Source organism: Panthera onca, chromosome A1 (genome assembly GCF_046562875.1).
Source record: "Panthera onca isolate mPanOnc1 chromosome A1, mPanOnc1 haplotype 2, whole genome shotgun sequence".
Classification (NCBI taxonomy): Eukaryota; Metazoa; Chordata; class Mammalia; order Carnivora; family Felidae; genus Panthera; species Panthera onca.
Genome location: NC_138339.1, coordinates 133,968,734 through 133,994,543, shown reverse-complemented (window position 1 = coordinate 133,994,543; position 25,810 = coordinate 133,968,734). Strand labels below are relative to the sequence as shown.

General features: G+C 38.9%; 1 protein-coding gene across 1 annotated transcript in view; it reads left to right on the top strand.

Moving 5' to 3' along the window:
• The window catches only part of CCDC192 (coiled-coil domain containing 192), a 211,969-nt gene that overhangs the window by 29,902 nt on the left and 156,257 nt on the right, over positions 1 to 25,810 (top strand). The window contains exon 3 of the mRNA XM_060637897.2: positions 4,643 to 4,750. Coding sequence (XP_060493880.1) covers positions 4,643 to 4,750 — 108 coding nt within the window. The remainder of the gene's footprint in view (positions 1 to 4,642; positions 4,751 to 25,810) is intronic.

Below are 25,810 nucleotides of genomic sequence, written 5' to 3'. Positions count from 1 at the left end.
TCATAGACATGGCCCCCTGCTCAAGCTCTCTTTCTAGCTTCTCTAATAATACTCTGCTATTATCTCTTCAGGCTCTTGACTCCCTTCAGGTCAAGATGAGGCAAAGGTAGTCTTTGGCACTTCTTGGGAGTGTCTTTCTTTCTTCATGCCCTTAACTGTGCCCACATGTTTGTAAATAGTCCCTTCCCTTAATCGCTCCTTTGGAATGACTTTCTGTTTCCTGCTGAGATGTGCCCAACACATTTTTCATTTAAAAATGAAAAACTGAGGCCCCAAGAAGTAAAGCCCAGATGTCACACAGCTCAGGTCACATGGTCAGGTCCAGAATATGGCCTTCCAGATTACAAACAGTGTTGTTCTTAGTCAGTGCTCATCTGTCATCCTCCCGATGGCTATTTTCTTCCCAGTCATACTGATAGGCACTTTCTGGAACCATCTTTTCACTGGACTTTGGCAATAACTGTAGTTTATTCAAGTTTTAAATAAAAAAACCTCATATTAGCAGACTATTTCAGCAACTCCAAAACAGAGGAATACTGTTTCCATTAGAATGGATTGGAATCAGGAAAAACTGAGTTTTTTAAATTGCTGCTTAAGTAGAAATTGGCAAATGAGACTAAGAAACTATTGCAAAAGCTAAGCACAAAAGGACACAAGGATGATGAAATTTCCACTGTAAAATGAATGCTGATCACCGAAGATGGGGGTAGGGAGGACATAAACTGTCCAGAGTAAGGGGCTGAGGTGGGAGCCTAGGGAAAAAGTTTCATCAGCATGAGAGATACAAGCAGGTTGTAGAAGGGTAAAGAAGTTTAGAGCCTCCAGTGCCTGTTAAGCAGGGGGGAAAGCAGTAGTAAATAGAAGAGACGTTGAGCTGAAGCTTGACCACTGCGAAATGTGTTGAAAGCATGTTTTATCGGGCATGAAGTTACTGCGTCACTGAGGAGAGGCTACTGTTGGAACCCTGGACATTACAACTTTTAGACTGCTGGAAATATTTAATCGTCTTAACTGGACCCATGTCAAAAAGCTCTTCTGTGAAAGTGCTATTTGGTATAATCACACCTTTAATCAGCCATGTTACTTTTAAATAAACACACATGCACATATTTAACCTATTACCTTTGTTCTTGTTGCATACTTGAATTTCCCACTGTTATCATTCCATCATTTACTCTTACTTAAGTGTCTCTCTGAGGACATTCTCTTTATTAGGGTTTAAAAATAAGCTAGAAAGTTTTAATAGCACATGCTTCTCTTTAAAGGAGTTGGGGCAGTGGAATGACCAATAATAACATTAAGTGAGTGTTTCATCTGTCTAAGTTACCTGCTTTACCATATTTAGTCTGCACAAAAACCATCATCCAATTCCGTGGCCATCTCCTTGCATTCTGCTACCCTAGCTTGTACCTGGCCTTTGGCAAACAAAATTTCCCCAGTGCTCTGATCTCTGTCAGCGTCCCAGACCAGATACGTGGAGAATATTCCCCAAAGAAGCCACTGTTAGCAGAGAGGGCTGCCCCTCTGGTGTAACCATCAACTTTGCCTGCTGCGGCTTCATCAATGACTACTTACTGGGCTCCTACTAAATGCTCAGTGCTGTTTAGTCTGGTTTCTGCAGGCATGGGCCTTTCTATATATTGCACATGGATTCAGAGGCAGGGGAAGGATTTGGTCAGAGACCTTGAACCAGTCCTGAGGAGGGGAAGGAGTGTGTATGGCTGAGGAAGAAGAGGGAGGTCATCCGAAGATAAAGAAATACTGACGTACTTAAAAGTAAGGAAGGGGATGATGAAAAGATACTGAGATGGCTTAGTGACATCGAGAAAATTTAAAGTAGAAAAAAAAGAATAGATTTTCCTCTAGATCCTCAAGTGAGGAAACTCTACAACTAAACAAGAATTGACTGCTATAATTTTGTATAAGATTTGTCAACTAGAAGACTGTTAACTTGAATACACATGCATAATGCTCTAGTGTCTTTACTGTAATCACAGTTTACTGGATTTTTAAATTTATTTTTTATTTAAAAACTTTTTTTAAGTTTATTCATTTTTCAGAGACAGAGAGACAGAGCATGGGCAGGGGAGGGGACAAGAGAGAGGGAGACAGAGAATCTGAAGCAGGCTCCAGGCTCAGGGCTGTCAGCACAGAGCCTGACGCGGGGCTCGAACTCAGGGACCATGAGATCATGACCAGAGCCGAAGTCAGACGCTTAACCGACTGAGCCACCCAGGTGGCTTTTTACTGGATTTTTAATCTGTCCCATTCTTTTAGTTAAATCATCTTGGTTATCTTAGTTCCATGTACTGAAATGACTGGTTTGATATTTAGGTAGACATTTTTAAGGCAAAAAGCAGAAGTTAAAAAATGGAACTCCCATTGAATTGCTGGAATTTACCACTTGAAAATCCACAGACAGGTTCAAAACCCAAACACCTGTATAAATCATACATGTGACAGCATTTAACAGACTTTTGACTTGTATAATTCACTCATCAATTACTTTAACTACCAAGACAGATTGCGTTCATAATAAACACAAATGGCTTTAGATGGGGTGTGCCTAGAAGTGCCTGAAGAATAAACTTAATGGTAGAAATCTCATCTGCTGGTCTTCTGCCCTTGTATCCTGCAAAACTAGGATAAGGACTAATGACACCTACCTTCTTTAGGGTCCTTGAAATGACACACACACCTATAAAACATCTAACCCTACGTATGTGCTTATTCCTGAAATTATTCTTGATTGAATTTGTATTCCTTTGTTTGGTAAGTGGGGGTTGCCTTCCATTAAAGACTGCTTACCTTTATATAAACCATTTTTACCTCTGTGTAGATACACTTATGGCTCTTTCCCTTAAGGGGGAAGGAGAACAGGAAGGCAGGAGAGTGACAGCTTATACTGGAGTACGGATGCAGACGATAGACTGCCTTCTTCACAGTTTGCTCAGGACTGTCCCTACTTCACAACACATGGCAATTTCTTAAATCTATCTGCATAAAAAGTCCTATGATACTTAATAACAGTCTTCAATCAATTCTGTTTCATTTGGCCTTGACTTACAATGCTTTTATCTTACTGGAAATGATTGTCCTTTTTGGCTAGGGAAATTTGGGATGTTTGGAGAGAAAGACCCAGAGAAACAGATTAGTTTGATCTTACTTGATCTACTCACAAAAAATTTAAGAAACTACCTTTTGAGATCAAACGTTAGGAAGAGTTTCCCTGGAAATGGAAACTAGATCTGGAAATCCCAATCTTTTTGGAATATTTGGGCCTCTTGAAATTTCCCCTTTCTGCATAAAATGTTTCACAGCATGAATTATCTACAGGTGTAGATATATAAGAATATTGTTTTGAGGGTAATTTTTAAAGATTTTTTTTCTGGACTGACTTTTGAAATGTATTGGAATCATTATGGGATGCTGAGGATCAATGATTCATTCCAAATATCATTGTTCTAGCCCAAGATGTTCATCCCCCAAAGTCTAATTGGTGCAGGGGGTGTGTGAGAGGGGGATTATGCAGCCGTGTGTGATCTAGGAACCAGGCTGTTTTGGAACATAGCATCATTTCTTTGCCCTGCATCCTATGGAGTTTCATTTTATCGAAAGCCCATGGCAGGGTCCTAGGGTTGAAAGTACTGTATGAACAATTGTAGGATCTTTATGGCTGGTTCCATTTACCACCAGATGGCTCTATTGTATCGTTAGGAAATGCACACACGTATAAAAATGGTGGGATCCTAGACCAAAGGAAAAATACAAAGCACCAGCCAAAAAAAAAAAAAAAAAAAAAAAAGAACACAGTTCTTTCTTTTTATGGGGTTAATTGGAAGCAGTTAGAGGAGCCTGCACATTTATAAGGAATTCACAAGGAAGGTCACAATCCTAGCACATATGAGGTCTCCCCTTTCAAGGTTTCATATTGCTGTGTAATTATTAATTGTTGGGATAGCCAGAGTAGTTAGGAAGTGCTCTTGTCTGGGAAGGGCCTGTGACTGATACTTTCTTACCAATTGTGTATACTCTCCGCTTGTGGATGAGAAAGGGCAACTTCAGAACAACTTGGAGAGGCAAAGTCTACGTATATCTCTGACTACTTGAGTCCTATTAGCCATATTGTGGGCAAGAATGAGCCGATTCCAAACCCTGTGGTATCTTTGCTTGAATGAACCTTGGGATGGGAAGGTGGCAATCAGAGGAAGCAGGTTTCTCTGAGTTCACACGGTTCTATTCCTTAGGAGAGGTGAATGCTAAAAATAGAGGCACTCTAGGTGACATGTCTCACTAGGAATGTGAAATTTTGGTCTTAGCCTCTTGAAGGAAAGTTCTGTTTGTATCAAGAAAAAAAAAAGCTGCAAACTAACCAAACTCCAGTGTGGATAATTTTAGTCTAACTTTCTAAAGCTGTTCATTGTCATAATTTAATATGCGTTTTTTTACCCTCCTTTTAGACACTAAACTCTTGAGTAAGACCGTTGTTTTTATAACATTTCACTCTTTTAAATTACTGTGTTGAAGAAAAAGAGATGATTTGTGTGAGTTTATTAACTCTATCCTTAGCCCTTAAAGTTGTTTGAGATGCACTCAGGAAGCTATCCGTATCACAAAATAATATTTGATTATTGTTTTAAAGAAAGAGTCCCTGGAAACCGGACAGATGGCGTTTACTTTGGCACAACTTGAGGCCTTGGAGATTTGCCTGAAGGAAGCAGAAGAAAAGGCTAAAACCTTATCTGAACAGGTAATACCTGTCGTTCACACTGGACATGTATGTTCCTTAAGGGTGCAGGAGAACAAGTATAAATCTAAATGCTTGTTTAAAAAAAAAAACAAAAAAACAGAAGCAGAACAAACTGTTAATTCCCAAAATAAAGTTGGGGGGGGGGTTGCTGCAAAATGGTACAAGCTTCCAGTTATAGAACAAATAAGTCATGGAAAGAAAAGGCACAGCATAGGAAAGAAAGTCAGTGATATGGTAATAGTGTGGTATGGTGACAGAAGCTAGCCATACTTATAGTGAGCACAGCATAATGTATAGAGATGGTGAATCACTATGTTGTACACCTGAAACTAATGGAACATTGTGTGTCAACTATACTCAAAGTAAATAAACAAATAAATAAATCTGTTAAAAAATTTTTTTTATGTTTTATTTTGTATCTGAGAGAGAAAGAGAAAGAGTGTGAGCAGGGGAGGGCCAGAGAGAGAGGGAGACACAGAATCCGAAGCAGGCTCCAGGCTCCGAGCTGTCAGCACAGAGCCCGACGCGGGGCTCGAACTCACGAATTGGGAGATCATGACCTGAGCTGAAGTCGGATGCTTAACCGACAGAGCCACCCAGGCGCCCCTAAATAAGTCTGTGTTTTGACCTCTGCCCCTATTGATGCACATACATGCATGCATACACACACGAACACACACACACAGAGGGCTTCATTCATTTTAGGTATAACAATAATTACTTCAGTCTTCATGGATCTTTCCGGCCTTTAAAACTCCTTTTACATTTATATTTTGATTTCCATTCACCCTAGCCCAGGAGTTAGGCAAGCCATCTTTAAGCAAGTAGCTCTCCTGAATCAGTGAAGCGTATTTGCATTGCAAACATCAGATAAGTCCAGAGGTCAGATAAAACCTCCAGGGAGCACAGAGGAGCAATTTTCTCAAATTGTTGGAGGACACAGAGATTTGGCTTCCCTCTTGGGTCTTTAAAACTCACAGAAGTGGTGGAGCCCAACCAGTAGTGGGCTGTACTCGACGCTCTAGAGATGACCTAGCAGGGCTCTCAGGTCAGACACGGTGACTGTGGGAATCAGCAAAGCTCAGATCAGGGACTGGTCCATTTCCCAATATTATACTTTGTAAACAGTGTAGTGCACAGCACAAACCCCAATGTTAATTGTTGCCTCTCCCCCTGGGCAGTGGGGTTTGGCCCCTGAGAGCAAAGTCACTCCCGGAGATAGTGAGTGGAGGAAAAAGGACAGAAATGTTATAAACATTTATCGATTTATTGTGAATTGATACATTTTGTTATATATTTTTAGAAACTTTTGAAGAAGTTTCCAGTTTTTTTTTGTGTCTGTCTAGCAAAGTCTGCTTACATCAGAATTTTATAAGAATTTTTGTAGAGGGGCACCTGGGTGGCTCAGTAGGTTAAGCGTCTGACTCTTGGTTTCGGCTCAGGTCATGATCACACAGTTTGGGAGTTCGAGCCCCACATCAGGCTCCTCGCTGACAGTGCAGAGCCTGCTTGGGATTCTTTCTCTCCCTCTCTCTCTGCCCCTCCCCTGCTCATGCGCCCGCATGCACACATTCTCTCTTTCTCTCATTCTTTCTTTTTTCTCTCTCAAAATAAATTAAATAAATAAATAAATAAATAAATAAATAAATAAATAAATAAGATTTTTTGGAGAGACTAGAGTAGATGGTGCTTGTGTTATATATTACAAAAAGTATAATTAGCATATAATGTAATGACACACACAGATGGCCTCCATTTCTTTTTCCAATTTACCGAAAAAGTGCATCTCTTCCTTAGGAATGTGTTTATTATTTACTAAGCATGGTTGATGTAAAAACTTGCGTCAGTTAATGAAAGGGTGTTGCCTTAGGCCCAGACCCATTTGGAAAAGTTTCTATGTCAGCCACATGCCATAACCCTGGCTTGCCAATGGGTCTTGCTTCTAAAACAAACAAAAACAAGTCTCAAACTGTAGCAAAATTATGAGTTATAAAGAATATAATGATGGACAAGAGCCTCCAAACCTGGAAGAGATTTTGATGACTAATGAAAAGAGGGCACCCTGGCCGGTATTAGGTTGCACGGAGAAGATATATGTTTATTTTGTAATTGAAGGCCTTTTAATGTCTTCACATTTAAACCAATAAAATTTGACTCGCCCATAAAAGTAATCATTCTGTTTGTTCTTTATAAAATATTTTTATTTTACAATAAAAACAAACAGCCCCTAACACTGAAGATTCTTAGCTCCATGATCCTTTCTGTAATATCAAACAATTAGTTCCATTTTTTAAAGTATTTGCAGATTAAGTATATAAAATGGTAACTGGATTTTACTCAACTTCTCTGTACCTACAGTAAGTAAGATGCTACTTAGATGTTTGGGGAAGAAAGATATATAAACAGGGCTTCTGTACCCAAATAGCTCACAACCAAAAGAATCATTGAAAGAGGAAGTAAGGGGTGCCTGGGTGGCTCAGTTGGTTAAGTGTCAGACTTTGGCTCAGATCATGATCTCTTGGTTCGTGATTTTGAGCCCCGTGTCGGGCTCTGTGCTGACAGCTCAGGGTCTGGAGTCTGCTTCAGATACTGTGTCTCCCTCTCTCTCTGTCCCTCCTCTACTTGCACTGTGTCTCTCAAAAATAAATTTTGTTTTTCCAAAAATGAATAAACGTTAAAAAAAAAAAGAAAAAGAAAGAGCAAGTGAGTGAAAATACGTACTTGTATAGCTCCAGATAAACTGTACAATAGCACTAAATTGCAGGGTCTGTGTGTGTTCCTTTCCTGAAGTATTGCCTTTGGAGTTGCCAAATTTGTATAACCAAGTGAATTTAATTGAAAAAAAAAATAACCATATTACAGGCATTTTCAACATTACATTTTTAATTGAGTATTTTATTAGATTTGGCTGTCTCTACTATTAGAGTTGAAGAGTTAATCAAATAGAGACACTGCTGAGAGGACTCAGTCCTGAAAATTTTGCTTTTTCCAGTACTTTAGTTTTTAGTCTTATTCTTGAAAACATAAAAAATACGAGAATATTCCCCTCCCCCCCATTTAAATTCAGTAGACAGTTTTAAAATGTGATGACAGAAGAATAGGGAAAGGCAAGGGAAGTAAAAGACCTTCCGTGAGGCTGAGATAGGAAAATATTTCAGAATCGAACACCTGTGTCAAACAATCAAACATTTGTCCACTGGGTGCCACTGTCTTCCTTACCAGACTATGCCACTGAGTGATTACAAAAACAGAAGTTGTCATCAGTATTCAAGACAATAATGTGTGTGTGTGTGTGGGGGGGGGGGGTGGCTATTTTTTCCTATATCCAAGTATGCCTGTTAAAGCTTCTTTTAAATATCATTAATTTAGGACTTGTCATAAGGATAGTGGAAAATACTAGCCGGCTTTCATTGGTAGTCCAAATTATTTTTGTCAGTCCTATGGCTGAATATTGGCCAGAAAGGCTGGTCTGGTGGCCCAGAAACAGGTTGAGGAAGCAGAGGTAATGGTGAGGACAAAGATTTCTACTGGAACCAAGGAGTGGAAGCTCATGGTATTGTCAACTAATAGATCCTGCCTTTGAGAAAAGGGTAAATTTCACTGTTAGCCAAAGTGTTACCTCCTGGCTTTGCCTCTTAGAGAAGAACATAGAATTTGCTGAGAATGGAAAGTATAGATGCCTAGGGCTTCATCTACACGAAAGCATCTTTTGGTCCTGTGCCTCAGTTTACTTATAGTGAAACTTTCTAAGGTCCCTTCCAGCAGAGTTTCTACTGGTTCACTATGAAGAAGAAGAAACCTACAAACAGTGACAAAATAAGAAGATTGTGTCCACTTCCTCTGTGACATCACACAGTAAACAGAATTCCTTGTTGGTTTCCCTCTAGCTAACAATTTTTCTTTATTTCTCTGCAGTCATGTCTCTGTTATAAAAATAAAAGCAATATGAGATCAGGATAATCGGCGATTAAGATTTATAATCTGAGCTATTTACAGCTGTAAGAAGTTTGCAGCAACTCAGTTGGCCAGAGTGAGAAAGAGGCATGAGAATCAAACTTTTGTCCTAGGTAATACAGTAAATAACTCATCATTACCAAGTTTTGCTGAAGAAAATACTTGATTATATTTCCAGTAGGTTGAGATCAGTGGGAGGAAATGCCTGGAAATTAGGTAGTAAATAAAGGACCAAGAGGACCAAGTAGAAACAAGGGAAAGTGTTAGGGACTAGAGAGAAAGGAGTAAAAATGCTTCTGGAGGATCATAAAAAGCAGTTTTTGCATGTGTGCTGGTTTCTATCAGCAGTGCAGATGGGAGGGATGAAAAAAGGGGCTTGGGTGGGCTGCAATTTGTGACCACACACAAACAAATAGATCCCACAACTTTTGTGCTGAGATCCAACTGTTTCCTGTGCAAAGGAAATGTCAGGAAAAGCCACAGTTTCACAATGGAACCCAGATCCAGAGGTCTCCCAGTGCAGAGCGACTCGGCAGGGCAGTTCCTGAGACACTTCCTCAGGCAACAGTTTTGGCCCATGTCTCTCCCATTCATCAGCAGCTTCTAGTTCCCAGCTCCTAGCAGCAGACCCAGAAGAGCCCAGGCTCCACTACTTGCTAGATTAATGACCTTGGGCAATTTATATAATCTCTATGAGTCGCAGCTATCTTATCTAAAAGGGGGTAAACAAACTGGTATCGTAGGGCACTTGTGAAGAGGAAATGAGACAACTGTATCTGGCTCTTAGTAGTTTCCCAATAAAGATTCATTTATCTCCACTTTTAGTGGTCATAACAAAACTATATAGGGGCTCCTGGGTGGCTCAGGTGGTTAAGCCTCCTCTAACTCTTGACTCCTGATTTTGGTTCAGGTCATGATCTCAGGGTTGTGAGATCAAGTCCCATGTTGGGCTCCACAGTGGGTGTGTAGTCTGCTTAAGATTCTCTCTCCTTTTCCCTCTGCACCTCCCCAGTACCTCTCAAAAGAAAACAAAACTGGGTGGTTCTCTGTGTCACATGTCATGGGCTAACGTGTGTGTGTGTGTGTGTGTGTGTGTGTGTGTGTGTGTGTATAAGGAGCTTCTTTTTTTACTGGTGTGTCTCAAAATGTTCGGAAAGACACCCAAGTTGCAACATATCAGTTCTTCAGCATTCACCCTCTTAGAGTCTCTCAAGCAGGAAACCTCTCCTCCCACCCCAGTTCCCTTGTCCTAGCTTGGCTCTCTCAGGATCTAGCTTTCTCTTCCACTCTTTTCAAGGTATTCTTGTGGGAAAGGGACTTTAGTACTTTAACCTTTTCCATCCTTTCTGCTTCATCTCTTGGGTCTTTTATTTCCGCCCATTCTCTGATTTTGCTCAGAGTGGGAGCTGAATGGGCAGTGGTGGTATGTGGTCATTGCAGGGTTTTATGGGGAAACTGAGGAATGGGGGAAATCTGTGATCATTCCTTCACCAGGGAGGTGAATCCACTGACAACTACATAGTCAGAATTAGCTTCAGGTGTCTTAGGGATACCATACCTAGAAAATATTGGTTGCATATGAAGTGTGCCATACACTCTAGCTAGTAAAGAGATGTGATTTGATGCAAGAGCTAGGAGGCTCATGACCTGAGCCAAAATCAGGAGTTAGAAACTCAACTGACTCTGCTACCCAGGCACCCCATCATGGTTCCTATTTGTAAGAACATATGGTCATAAGCCAAAACCATTTAAAAGACATTTCCTGGGGTGCCTCAGTTGGTTGAGCGTCTGACTCTTGATGTGGGCTCAGGTCACAACCCCAGGTTTGTGGGATCCAGCCCCAAGTTGGGCTCTGCACTGAGTGTGAGCGGGCTTAAGATTGTCTCTCTCTCTCTCTGCCCCTCTTCCCCACTTGCACACACACTCACTCTCTCTCTCTCTCTAAAAAATAAAAAAAAAAAAAAACATTAGAAAATAAAAGAAGTTTCCTAATTCAAGCAGCACTGAACAAAAACTTATCTCAGTTCCCAAAGTGGAACCTGGAGAGCTCTAGCTGATTGCTGGGCACTACCCCCCAGAGTTTCTGATTCAGTAGATCTGGGGTGGAGCCAAGGATTTTCCTTTTTACAAATTCCCACTCTAAGTTGAAGTTCCAGGCCTCATCCAAATCTGTGGGCAAAGGGTCCTCTTCATCCCTGTCCCATGTCCCAGCAGCAAAGAAACTGATTGAATCACTTAGGATTAATCTTGGGTACATAAAACAAACAACCCCCCAAAAGAGTGGCCTAAACAAGACTCATAGAATATAAGTCTAGACACAAGCAGCCCAGGATAGGCCTGGTAGCTTCACAACCCTCAAAAGCCTGGGCTTAGTCTCTTCATGCATTCACAAACACGGCTTCCAACATCCAAGATGTACTTGCAGAGGCAGCCATTCTATACACAGGTCAGGCAATACGAAGAAGGAAAAAGCAAATGCAAAATAGGGCAGACAAGTGCCACCTGTGCAACCCCTTTTAAGAACTTTTCTCAAAAACTCAGTTAAAAAATTCTTATATCCCTAACCACTGCTATTTATCTGGGGGCTAAGAAATATGAATATTTAGCTAGGTGCATTGCCACCCTAGGAGTATGAGCATTCTTTTACTAAGAATGGGAGTATTGAAGATTAGGCTGGCAAATGGAGATCTCTGCCTTGCTCATCCAACCCCTTAACCATTCTGTTGCACATAGTGCTTTGTCCTGGTAACTTCAATGTTCTACATCTGGATATCAGGTTTTCCAGTGCCGTTTGTTGAAGAGCTGATTCTTTCTCCTCTGAGTGGCCTTGATAGCCTTGTCAAAATCAATTATTCATATATGTATGAGTCTGTAGACTCTCAGTTCTGTTCCACTGCTCTGTAACTCTGTGACTTTCAACAGGGACTCTCTGGTTGGAAACCCCAGGTAAATTTTTGAGTGGATACTTAGATTCGGTCTTCTGGGTACTTTACCAAGATACTTTCTTATTGTGAGAAGGTAGTGGACCTCTCTTATTTATGCAATAGCTGGAGATGGAATGAATTGTCTAAGTGATCCTTCACCTTAAGCATTTAGTATAGCAAGCAGGCAAGCAAAGACAAAAGACTAGTATGTTTCACTCTAATAACCCAAAATAATTCATCATTTTATACCTAAGACTCTAAAATAAACTCCCATTATTTGCTTCTTAGTATTCAATCTATATTTTCTTTAACTTTGGGAATAGAAAAAGAATAGAGATCTTCAGCAAGTTTTTAGAGGCTAGATATGTGTTTGAATGGCTAAAAGTGATTCAATACATACTGAGACTGCTCTCCCAAAATGTTCTGGTTCTTTTTTCATTGTTGAAATGCAACAGTAGATCCCTTGATGTCAAGTTTATTTGAAATAAGTAATGTGCCCTTGGTAGGAGTATTCATTTCTGCAAATGCTCAGAAATTATGCTTGATGTGCCAATCTGAAATCATGAGTTTTTGTGAATGAGTTTTTGTTTTCCAATCTATTTAGAAGTCTACTTTAATGCCATAAAGTCACAAGCAGTCTGTTTAACCTGGAATGGGTTTCTTTACACCATGAAACCTAGTTACTGGAAATTTCATTTAACACTTTGCTTCTGGTTGATTTTACAGCAGAATTCCCTCTTGACACACAACCACATTGCCTCTTACTGAAGCAGATGCCAATTCCCCTCCCCCACCGCCCGCTTATTGGATTGTTGGGCATTAAGTGAGAGCTTCAGAGAATGTAAGGGAAAAAAATATGAGCTGGTGAAGAGATGTGTTGTTTTGAATAGAGTCAGGCACAATGAAAAATGGGCTTCTGTTACTATTGTTGTTACAGGCGGGACGCATGGACTGCTGGCCTGTTACATAACTAAAGACTTCCTTTTGCTTATAAATGTCAAGATCAAATAGAGGTCAGTTTTAAATAGCTGACCGGGCACTAATAAATGTGACTTTCTTGTCTAAGAAAAAGCAAAATGCCTTATCCCTTATGAGTCATGGCTCCGCTGATAAGAGCAGGTGTTTTTTGTGTGGACATTTTCTTTATAAGGTTTCGCAGAGATGGTAAACTTTTACTTTCCTTAATCTTTATAAGAAAATTAGTAAATCAGGTATATGCTTTTGGTAAATTATTCATTTAATGTTTACTAAGCCTGTACTGTGAGCAAAGCATTCTTCTAGGTACTCCCATGTATGTTAGCCAAAGGCCCTGGAAAGTCTTATCCCCATTTTGCAAATGACGAAAGCTCTTTTGTGGGACTGCAGTCCCTTATCTGCTCTTTCCGTACATTTCTTCCTTGGTGACTTGCCCTAAAGCACACAATGTGCCAAGAAGAGCCACCTCCTCATCATTAGTCCTGATCTTCTTCATGATCCCAGACCTGACTATCCAACTGCCTACTGCATAGTGCCATCCAAGTTCTCATTCAACTCAAAATCTACCTGTTAATTAGCTTCCTGCTTCAAATTTGTTCCTTCTCTCAAATTTGTTCCTCCTTGTCCCTAAGCTGGGACAGGTGCCCCCAGCCACCCTGTGGTTCATATTAGAAATCTAGACAGCTTTGATTCTTTCCTTTTCCTCATTCCACACATCACCTGCTAAGCATTATGAATGATGCCTCTCAAATAGTTCTTGAATACATCTTCTTTTCTCTATCTCTCCCATCATCATCCTGGTTCAGGCCACCAACTGCAGAAACTTTCATTATGGTCCTTGTTTCATTGTGGTCCTCAATACCACACCCAGAGGGAAGATTCCACAACGCATATTTCTCCTTGGCTTAAATCTTAAATTAGTCCCCTTACACCATCAGGGGCAAATCTATATTCCTTAACAGATCCTTCCATCATTAGTAGTCAGATACCCCCTACTTGTTTCTCCAGTTTTATCTTACACCACTCCCTGCATACCATGTTTGATTCCTCGTACATGCCATATTCTCCCTTACTTTTCTCATTTAAGAAGAAACAAAAGGTTTTGTTCCTCAGAGCCAAGTTTTATTTAATATATTCTTTTCCCTGTGCTTCTACCTACAATTGCTCCTGCTACTTCCTCTTGCCCTCTTTCCCATTATCCACAAAATCCCAACAAACTCCTATTTTAAGATCTTCAATTAGATGCTCCTTCCTCAAAAATGCTTTTCTTCTTCAAGTTTGGGTTAGATGACCTTCATAGGTTCTTTCATAATCCATCACCCACTTCCCCACCACCACCAATTATAATCACCTTACTTTACCACATGCCTCATGGAAGAAGTCCCGACAGTGACTTCCCTGAAGTCTCAAATCAAGTTACAATCCATCCACTTTATCTCTCTGATGTCAAAGCTCATGCCCTTCCCAATATAGCAATTTGAGTTGACTGATAGGCAATGGGGAACCTTTAAACAGGGCATATTCATATTTGCACTTCAAAATTCTGAGGGTACTCATAAGGACAAATTTGTGAGGAGACCAGAGCCAGGCACATCGGTGTGTAGCTCTTGAAAAAATTCAATTTGGAAATGGTAAGTGCCCATCAGTGGTGAAGAGAAGATAGACTCAAGAAATACTTAAGAGTTGGATTTAGTGATTAATTAATGGAAAAGTAGTACCCAAGACAAAATTCAAGCTTTAGGTGACTGGGTGATCAACCGTTACCCCAACTACCTTAATATTTGAATCATTAAATATTAAAGGTGATTCATTTCCTTTGGAAGGGTCTATGTAAGCTCAATTTGCCCCACGTATGTTCTGGATTCTTCTCAAAGCTCTGTAATTTGGATTTCCTCACTTAGGTCTTATGAATGTTGTAGTCCTTTAATATTCCATCAGACCCTTGATCTATGTCTTTGAAATAGGCTTTTCTTCTCATTTGTCAGTTCCTGGGGTTTTAAGGTGAAAATATCAGATGGCCATGTGTTTTGTGTATGAAGATCTTATTTATTAACCTCAGGAACAGTTTAACGTTTAAACTTAAAGTTGTATAAATGCAAGTCTCTTGCCATCATTGAAGGGATGTATAGTCACAGGGCAGTTCTGGATATTCCTTAGAGGATGTTCAAAGTCAAAACTATGAGCATAATAATACTAACAGATTATTGGCATTTTCCATTATCATTCTTTAACAACTAGATGTTTCCCAGATGTTACAAGAAAATATTGAACGCAAAGCAGGTATGTGAAACCAGCTGCCCTGTATTAAACTAGACATTGAGGAGGTCAGGGGAGAAAGGGAAACTCCTGAGAGAAACTCAATAATGGCAGAATGCATTTCCCCCAAGCCAGAGAGCAGAGTCAACTCTGAGTCCGACCAGCAGGGGGAGTCTGAGCTCTGTTCCATGAAAGAGCTCTAAGAATGTGCTGGAACTTGGACAGACTGGGGGTATCCTAGGAATGAGTCAGTCCTAGGCCACTACAGCTGTTGACTTTAATTTCTCAGAACCTGATATTATTGTTTTTTGACTTTTACATCCAAACATTTGACCTTTATACCCAAGTCAATGATTAATTGCCTCACTTTTTCCCATGTCTCATTTCTCTCTGATATTCTTATCCATTCATAAGACCCAGAGAGTTTTTTTGCAGATTAAAGAAATCTTAGGAATCTCTGTGCCTGCAACCCTAACTTTATATTTCAATTATTGATTGATCTTTAGTAAATATTTCTATTTTCGCTCAGAGCTTAAACTTTCCTCTATTATTCAGAGTTTCTTTCATCCCAAAACTTGGGGGTGTTAAAGGTTGAATTATGTCCCCTCCAGATTCAACTGTTGAAGTTCTAGCTCCCAGTACCTCAGAACATGACCTTATTTGAAAGTAGCGTTGTTGCAGATGTAATTTGTTAAGATGAGAACATAGTGGAGTAAGATGGGCCCCGAATCCAATATGCGTGGTATCTTTATAAAAAGTAGAAATTTAGACACAGACATACAGGCAGAAAGTCACATGAAGACAAAGGCAGAGACCAGGGTGATGCATCTACAAGCCAAGGAATACCAATGATTGCTAGCAAATCACCAGCAGCTAAAGGAGAGGTGTACAAGAAGATCCTCGGAAGGTTCCTTAGAAGGAACCAACCCTACTGACTTTTTAATCTTGGGCTTCTAGCCTCTAGAAATCTGAGACAATAAATTTGTGATGTTTAGGCCACACAGTTTGTGGTACTCTTTTACAACAACCCCAGCAAATTTATATAGGGGTAACTATGCTTCTAAATTATAGGCCTTTGCAGATCTATTTTAAGATGTGCATGAACCTAGAAATGGCTGGAAATAGATTTTTAAAGGCAGAAATATTAATAAATGTAAAAGTCTGTTTTGTCCAGGATTGAGGTAGGATGAGGAATGTGTTGTTTGTTTTTAGCTATAAAACTGAAATGAGACAAAACCAATTTTGTGAACTAAGTGTATCTTCAGACATAGGGGTTCCTGCCCATTCCACAGGTAGAAGAGGTAATTTATAAAGTGCTTACATCTGTTATTTATTGCCAAAGAATTTCATAGTTTTTAGTACTAGTCCAAGTCAGCTTACAGAGCATTTAGCACAAGGGAAGCCTTTGTTTTCAAATGAAATCACTCCTTTCTCTGTAGTATGAGCTCTGCAAGATTTGTTGAGACTCAGTTTGTTTTTGAATGACCCTGGAAACCTATCCTGCAGTATTATTTGCTGTGTGTCTGTGTGTGGGTTGTGTAGGAGATCTAGGAGAAGAGACAATGAGAAGAGATAAAGATGAGAATTCAAATTAATTAATGGGGTGGTTTCCATAATTGCAATCACTGATGGATTGGGTGGATGATGAGAGAAAGGGAAGTCTGGAATATGTTTGTGGCTTACACATATAGATGGGTGATTCAAGACAGAAGTCTGGGGAACATATAAAATATGTGGACTTCATTTTGAATACATTAATTTTTAGATGCCTAGTGTACATTCAGGTGCCAATATTAAGTAGGTTGTTGGATATACATATACTTTAGCCTGAAGCTAAATGGTTGTATGTAAAAACAAAAGGGGGGGGGGAGTAACCAACATGTTTAAACTATGGCACCTAGGGGTGCCTGGGTGGCTCAGTTGCTTGGTCAGTTAAGCGGCCAACTTTGGCTCAGATCTTGATCTTGCGGTTCATGAGTTTGAGCCCCACGTCGGGCTCTGTGCTGACTGTGCAGAGCCTGGAGCCTGCTTTGGATTCTGTGTCTCCTTCTCTCTCTCGTCCCTCCCCCACTTGCACTCTGTCTCTCTCATAAATAAACATTAAAAAATATTAAACTATGGCACCTAATGGCTAGTGTTTAAACCATAGCATCCAATGAGATCAGCTGGAGAATGAGCATAGATAAAGGAGGGAGTTGGGCCCAACACCAAACTCTTAGGTTGCAATATTTAAAGAATTGAAAGGAAAAAAAAAATGTTGCCAAGGAAACTGAGAATCAGGAAGAAATCCAGAGAATCATGTCCTGGAAACAGAAAGAGGAGAGTGTTTCAAGAAGTACTTAGATGGAGTACTAAGAGTACTTAGTACAAGAAGTACAAGAAGTACTTAGATGGAGTACTGGGAGATTGAATGAGATGGCTAGAAATCTGTGCATTATGTTTGGTAAAATGAGGATCTAGGCAATCTGGACAAGATCAGTGTCAATAGCATAGTGGAGGGCAGAAGGCAATTTAAAAAGAGATTAGGAGAGAAACGTAATTCAGAGTAGTCTTCTTCCCAGTCCCTGGGGAAATTTTTTCCCTGTAGTTTGAGACAGAGAGAAAAAAAAAGAGAGAAAGAGAAGGCACGCCAAGGATGGTGAAGTGAGAGAATTCTGAGAATCTAATGTAAGACTCAAGAAGTGCCTCTACTTTCTAGTTAAAAAAACCAATTAGTTCTCTTTTTAAGCCAATTTGCATTGGGTTTCTGTAGCATAACCAAAAAGGTTCTGACAAATACAGGAATTTGGTGACATACTCGAAACACAAACTCAGTACCACTCCCCACCAAAGCAACATCCTCTAGATGTTTTCTTGATTGTGGTCACGGAAGAAAAGGACAATGAACATTCCCAGGGGTCAGAAGCAGACACAAACACATCAGAAACGTTCACTCACTGCACGGCCAGGACAGGCCTTGTTACCTCTAGCCAGTACAAGGTGGTGTTTGCAGTGGCCAGTGACAACTGGACGTTGTTTCTCCTTTTCCATTTTTTTTAAAAAGGAGAATTATATCATAAATACCCTGTTTATAGGGAGGGTATGTTTTATATTTAATCTTTAGGTATCATATTATGATGTGTCTCATCTGCATGCGATTGAGGGAAAAATGCACACAATTTGGAGATCTAAATGTGGAACAAATGCAGTAACTTGATATGACTCTGGGTTATCTCCTTTTGGTGGAGAGGTGAGTGCATTTTAGGATTCATGTAGAACAGACGCATCATATTATGCAGGTACATTTTGGGAAATGCATATGCTTCTGAGCATAATGGTATAATTGTGCTTACTTAACACCTACAGCATGGACTCTAACTGGCCTCTGTTTTTATGTCTACCTTTTCTGGAGAAATGTTTTTCCTGGCTCCAATCTTATAATAATTCTGTGGTTGTCAATCATAGTATTCTTACCTACAGGAAATGATCATTAAGCACATGACCTACGTTCTAATCAATTATGGCACTCCATTTTCCTGGCCATAAAGACTGACCCAGGGGAGTCACATGAACTAAGATGGGCTAAACAGAGTCCTTTTTCAGTCTGTTACTAGAGGAAAAATTGTCTTACTATTGAGGTCATGAACCTGGAAGGCTTTAGGTAACATTTCTTCCCACTGTGTGAAGAAAGATTGTCTGCACTGGGAAATAATGAGACCAACATAAAGGCACAGCACTAAGATACAGAGGTAAAAAGAGACAGAGTATGATTACCTCACCTGAGTTTGTGGATCTAGTTGTGAGTGAAACAAAAATCTACTTCTGTGTCCCCAGTTATATAAGCCAATAGTTTTTTTCTTACAAAAATCGTTGGAATAGTCTAAGAAAGTGACAACAGGGTAGGTAGGCAACTATTTTAGGAAAAGTCATTATTTTAAACTATCAATGGACATCTTTTGTTCACGAGAATTACTATTAACATGTTTATATGCTAAAAAGGATCGACCAGAAAGGGTGAGATAGATAATGCAGAAATGAATGGGGGGGGGGTGGTGGTGCGCAGTTCAGAAATTACAGGGGTCAAGACTTTGTGATCTAGAAGATGGGCTTCAAAGCCAAGTGAAAGGGCTGGGCTTTGACAAAATAATATCTTCTCCATTTGTTTAATAAAGTCTTATAATAAGGCCAGCACAGAAGAGCTGTGCAAAACATAAGTATATGTGCAAAACATAGGTTTTGTGGTAGAATAGTTCCAAGTTGGTTAATTCAGTGGCTCAAGAAAGTCACCAAGAACAGGGGTGCTACCCTTTGCCCCACCATCCTCAGTGTTAACTGTGTCCTAATTCAAGAATTAAATGCAGTTAAAAGATACTGAAAAAAAGAGACATACTTCCTCCCATGGGTCTTTAAAAAAATCTGGTAAAACCCTTTTCCTGGGGCTCCAAGGGCCTCTCCTGGATAGCAGGCTCATGCTTAAAATAATCTTTCATACCTGGGAATGAGACCAACATGGCTGGTTTAGTTTAATTGTGATTCATTCCCTGGAGCTGGACAAGGCCAAGCTTCCCTAAACACATGGCTGCTAGCTAATCCAAATTGGGTGCCTGGTAGCAGGGGATAAATGGGTAAACAACTGTCGGGAAACAGATTAGCAGTGCCTGCTGCAGTAAGGTTCATAGAGTAAGGCTCGTGGGAAGGTGAGGAAGTAGCCATCTGGCAGCTTCTAGTTCTTTAGTAAATTATTGATGAGGTAGCCATTTGGGGTGAGGGGGGAGAGTGGAATTTTGAAGAGAGGGAAAGTAAGAAATGATATTTGAGGAAAGCATAGAGAATCATACTATCTTGGAAAAGAGGAAAGAAAATTTACTAAAAGAAAAATAGAATGATATTTTGATTTCAGGGGAGGGGTACTCAACACCGAGATTTATGTTCACTACTTTAAAATGAAAACGGTCAATCCAATTTTGTTAGTTTTCTCTAATAGCATTCAAGGAAATGACATAATGCTAATAATTTTCTTGACCACTGAGAGCTAACTAGAAAGTCATTTTATTTTGTGAAAATCAGATAACATACAATTAACCGTTTTGAAGGATGCAATTCAGTGGCATTTAATGGATTCACAATATTGTGCAAACACTACCTCTCTCAAGTCTCAACACTTTTTCTTCACCCCAGAACACTTTGTACCTTTTAAGTAACTGCTCCCCACAAACCCTCATCCTATCCCCTAACAACCATAAATTTCCTTTCTGTCTCTAAGGATATACCTCTACGGATATGGATATTCTTGATATTTTGTATGAAAAGGATCATACAGTAGGTGACCTTTTGTGTCTGGTCTCTCTCATCTAGCCTAATGCTTATGCAGTTCATCCAAGGTATACCAAGTATCAGTACCTCATTTCTTTTATGGCTGAATAATATTCGTTATATGTCTACAACAAAGTTTCTCTATTCCTTCATCTGTTAATGGACATTTGGTTTCCATCATTAAGCTAGTATGAATGATGTTGCTGTAAGCATTTGTATACTAGTTTATGGGTAGATGGATGCTCCCACTTCTCTAAGGTGCATATCTAGAAGTGTAATTGTTAGGTCATATTGGTAATTCTCTAACTTTTTGGTAAAACACCAAACTGGTTCCCACCACAGCTGTACTATTTTATGTTCCCAAAAGCAATGTACAAGGTCCCTGTTTCTCCACATCTTCACCAGCACTTTCCATTTTCCATTTTTTAAATTATAGCCACCACAGTGGCTTTGAAGTGGAATCTCATTTCAGTTTTGACTTGCATTGAACAATGCCATGCTCTTGAACTTTTTCCTTTTCTTTCTTTTATTTTCTTTTCTTTTTTGGAATTAGGAAACATTTCCATGTTTTCCCACACAATTATTAACCAAAATTACAAAAGCAGATTTATAAAGTCACATATCAATAACAAAAAAGGAAGGAAATGAAACGTATGACATCTTGAAAAGTTCCACTGGGCTAAAACTCTACAGGTGAACTGTGGTTGCACAACAAGCTATATTCATTCCTGCATTTTCTCAGTAAGTTCTTCCTTATATTTGTTAGAATGATTCACTCTCTTGTTCATCAATTGAGATTTCCCACTCTTTCTTGACTCAGTTTTGCTAATTTGTGTCTTTTTAAGAATTTTCCCATTTCATCTAGGTAATCTAATTTGTTGGCATCCAACTGTTCACAGTACGTTCTCCTAAACTTTTAAATTTCTGTAAGGTTGGTGGAGATGTCCCTACTTTTACTTCTCTTTCTAGTTATTTTTGCCTTTTCTCTCTTTTTAAAAAAGTCAATATAGGTAAAGATTTGTCAACTTTGTGGATCATTTCCAAGAACGAACTTCTGGTTTCATCAATTCTATTATTTTTCAATTCTCTGTTTTGTTTATCTCTTCTTAGTCTTTATCATTTTCTCCTTCTACTGGCTTTGGGTTTGGTCTGCTCTTTTTCTTTCAGGTGTGAAGTTAATTTTGTGATTGGATGTGGTTTTTTTTTTGTTTTGTTTTGTTTTGTTTTGTTTTTAATGAAGCTGTTTTCAGCTATACATTTCCCTCTGGTACTGACTTTGCTGCATCCCCCAAGTTTTGGTATGTTGTGCTTTTCTTTTCATTGGTCTCTAAGTATTTTCTAATTTGTCTTTTGATTTCTTCTTTGACCTGTTTATTCTTTAAGAATGTGTTGTTTATTTCCTTTCATTTTCAAGGTTTCCAGTGTTCCTCTTGTTAGTGATTTCTAGCTTCATTCCATTCTAGTTGGAGAAGGTACTTTGTATAATTTGAATCCTTTTAAATGTACTGTGAATTATTTTATGGTCTAAATGTGGTCTATCCCAGAGAATGTTCCATTTGCACTTGGGAAGAATGTGTATTCTGCTGTTGTTGGGTGAATTCTTGTGTATATGTCTATTAGGTCTACTTAGATTGTAGTGTTGTTCAATTTGATTTCCTTAGATCTTCTGTCTAGACATTCTATCCATTATTAAAAGTGGGGTACTGAAGTCTTGAACTACTCTATTACTGTTTATTACTAATATTTTCCCTTAAATTTTGTTAATTTTTTTCATATATTTGGGAGATATGCTGTTTGGTGAATGTATGTATATAATTTTGATTAAGTGGCACTTACCAATATACAATACCCTTCCTTGCATTTGGTAATAATTTTGATTCAGCATTTATTTTGTCTGCCACCCCAGCTCTCTTCTGGCTACTATTTGCATGGAATATCTTTTTTCATCCTTTCACTTAGAACCTATTTGTTTCTTCAAGTCTGAAGTTAGTCTCTTGTAAGCACTGTATAGATGGATCATGTTTATTATCCATTCCATAAATCTCTGTCTTTTAATTGGTGGGTCTAACCCATTTACTTTTTTTTTTCAATATATGAAATTTATTGTCAAATTGGTTTCCATACAACACCCAGTGCTCATCCCAAAAGGTGCCCTCCTCAATACCCATCACCCACCCACCCCTCCCTCCCACCCCTCATCAACCCTCAGTTTGTTCTCAGTTTTTAAGAGTCTTTTATGCTTTGGCTCTCTTCCACTCTAACCTCTTTTTTTTTTCCTTCCCCTCCCCCATGGGTTTCTGTTAAGTTTCTCAGGATCCACATAAGAGTGAAACCATATGGTCTCTGTCTTTCCCTGTATGGCTTATTTCACTTAGCATCACACTCTCCAGTTCCATCCACGTTGCTACAAAGGGCCATATTTCATTCTTTCTCATTGCCACGTAGTACTCCATTGTGTATATAAACCACAATTTCTTTATCCATTCATCAGTTGATGGACATTTAGGCTCTTTCCATAATTTGGCTATTGTTGAGAGTGCTGCTATAAACATTGGGGTACAAGTGCCCCTATGCATCAGTACTCCTGTATCCCTTGTAACCCATTTACTTTTAAAGTACTACTGATAATGAAGGATGCACTTCTGCCACTTTACTATTTGTTTTCTATATATCTTACTTCTTTCTTACTCTTAATTACTCCAATGATGCCTTCTTCTGTGTTTGATTTTTCCTAGTATATCATTTTTTTGGTTGTTGTTTTTTGTTTTTAAATGTTCATTTTTGAGACAGTGTAAGTGGGGGAGGTGGGGGGGAACAGAGGATCCAAAGCAGGCTCTGCACTGAAGACAGTGTGCCCAATGCCGGGCTTGAACTCATGAACTGCGAGATCATGACCTGAAATGAAGTCATACACTCAACTGACTGAGCCACACGGATGCCCCCCTTTTATACCATTTTGATTCACTTTATTTTGTATCTTTTTAATTTATTTGCTCCTATAATGTGTATGTTAATGTGCCTGGTAGTATCCCACAGGTCCCTTAGATCTGTTCATTTATCTTCCTACTTTTCTTTTCCTGCTCCACAGACTGGGAAATTTCAGTTGGTCTACCTTCAAGTTTATTGATTCTTTCATCTGCCACTTCTATCTCCTGTTAAACTCTTCTAGCGAATTTTTCATTTTAACTATTTTTCTTTTCAACTTCAGAATTTCTAATTAGTTTCTTTTTATAATTTCTATCCCTTTTATTCATATCTTCTATCTGCTCATACATCACTCTTCTGATTTTCTTTACTTTTTCTCCTCATCTTTTCTTTCAGCTGTTTGAGCATATTTAACACAGTTAATTTAAAATATTTGACAAGGGGCACCTGGATGGCTCAGTTTGTTGAGAGTCCGACTTCAGCTCATGTCATGATCTCGCAGACCATGGATTCGAGCCCCATGTTGGGTTGTGTGCTGACAGTTTAGAGCCTGGAGCCTACTTTGGATCCTGTCTCTCCCTCTCTCTCTATCCTTCCCCCACTCATGCTCTCTCTCTCAAAAAATAAAATAAACATTAAAAAGATTAAAATATTTGTCTGGTAAGTCCAAAATTTCAATGTCTGAGTTTCTTCAGGTACAGTTTTAATCATTTTTAAATAAATGCACCATACTTAACTATGTGAGGTTTGTAATTTTTCATTGAGAGCTAGACAAGTATTGTAATGTGGTAACTCTAGAAATCGGATTCTCCATCCACTCCTCTCTAAGAATTGCCATTGTTGCTTGTTGAAGACTGCAGTTGTATGTTTACCTAGTTTTCCTAATTAATTTTCCAAAGATTATATTTCTTTTCACATGTGGTCACCAAAGTCTCCTGTGCCATTATCTCTGCAGTTAGCCAGTGACCTGACAGAGATTTCTTTCAATGCCAGTCTCTTTCTTCCTCCAGTATTTTCCTGGATCCAGGTGTCCTACTAGACTCCAGAGTTCTGAACTGATTGGCTCTGACAGTCCTTGCCAGCTTAGTAGTTATTTACATGGAAGGACCACCCTGCCATCTTCTGTGAAGTCCAAGTCATTTTGCTTTAACCACAATCTTGAATACAATTCTAAAATATATCAGTACCCTTTCTTGACTCCATCAATAAACTGTACAATGGATAAAATTTTACCTTTCTTTCCCTTTTAGCTATATTATAATACTTTTATAATGATTTTTTATTTAACTTTGGGGTAAATATTGAAAGTTGAATTTTTTTTTAGTGGATTTACACAGACTTGAAGATATGACATGGAAGTTGCTTCTTTGTTTTACCTAATTCTGAAGACAAATGTTGTTGTTCATACTTTTTAAGTCATTTCTTCTCTCCAAACTTTTTGACACTATTGGTAGAAGAGAAAGGGATCTGCTTGACAAAAAGAGTCAGAGGTAGAAAATGAGCCTTCCAGCATCCTGTGAACCTATGTTCCAGCAAAAGTGGCTAACTAGGGGGCACCTGGGTGGCTCAATCAGTTGGACGTCCGACTTCAGCCCAGGTCATGATCTCACGGTTCATGGATTCGAGCCCCACGTCGGGCTCTGTGCTGACAGCTCAGAGCCTGGAGGCTGCTTTGAATTCTGTGTCTCCCTCTCTCTTTGCCCCTTCCCTACTCACACTCTGTCTCTCTCTGTCACTCAAAAATAAATAAACACTGAAAAAAAATTTTTTAAAAAGTGGCTAATTAGGATGTATGAAGATTAGTCATTTCAAGAACAGATGTCTAGTATTTCTAATCTCTTTTTGTGAGTAGATACTAAGTTGGGCTAAACTTTTTTTCTATTCTTCCCCAAACAAGGTTTTACTCTATAAAACCAAGCCGTTGTTATGAAAAAAGAAAAAAAAAGAAAAAAAAAACAAGAAGAAGAAGCAATGACCAAGGTCCCCAGAGTTTTAAAATTCAATTATGGTATTTTTCAGGCTAACTTGGATTTCCTTTTACTTTGATGCCTTTTTTTTCGTCTCATAATTTGAATTTGGATTTAGGCAGCATTCCTAAAGGCTTCCTGAATTGAAAATTAGATATTAAAAAGTCCTAAAACATCCATCAAAACAATGGAGTGAAAAAAATGGCAACTAACATCTTGTGACTCAACAGTAGAGCACAATCTTTCAGACGATGCTAAAATAGAATAATAATAATAAAAAAAAACTCTGATGTATAATTTTCATTTTATTTTATTTTCTTCTCATCTCTTTTTTCTACCCTTTTGGATTACGAGTCCTATTTGATGGGTTATTTCCAAAGGGGACTCAGTATGACCTTATGCAAATAAATAGTTTCATCATTGTAAAATAGAATGCAACAAGAAATTACTAGATCTTGCCCCTAATGTATCCATATATGGAAGAAAGAATATGATCCCTGTATCAGGCTGCTGTGAGGTGATGATACATACATATGAGAATTAAGTTTATAAAATTAATAAGTGGAATGATCTTAGCAAAGACTGCTCTGGACCAGTTTGAGTGTGTCTTGTAAGTTTTGACAGAATTCTCCATTCCTCCTTCTGGGGAATTTACAGTCCAGTTTGAACACATATGACTGGAGAAATACTCTGTAAAAACATAGCAACATAGCATATAAAATCCTATTATGGATTTTTAGCGTCCGTGAGTTGTAGAATTGAGACTA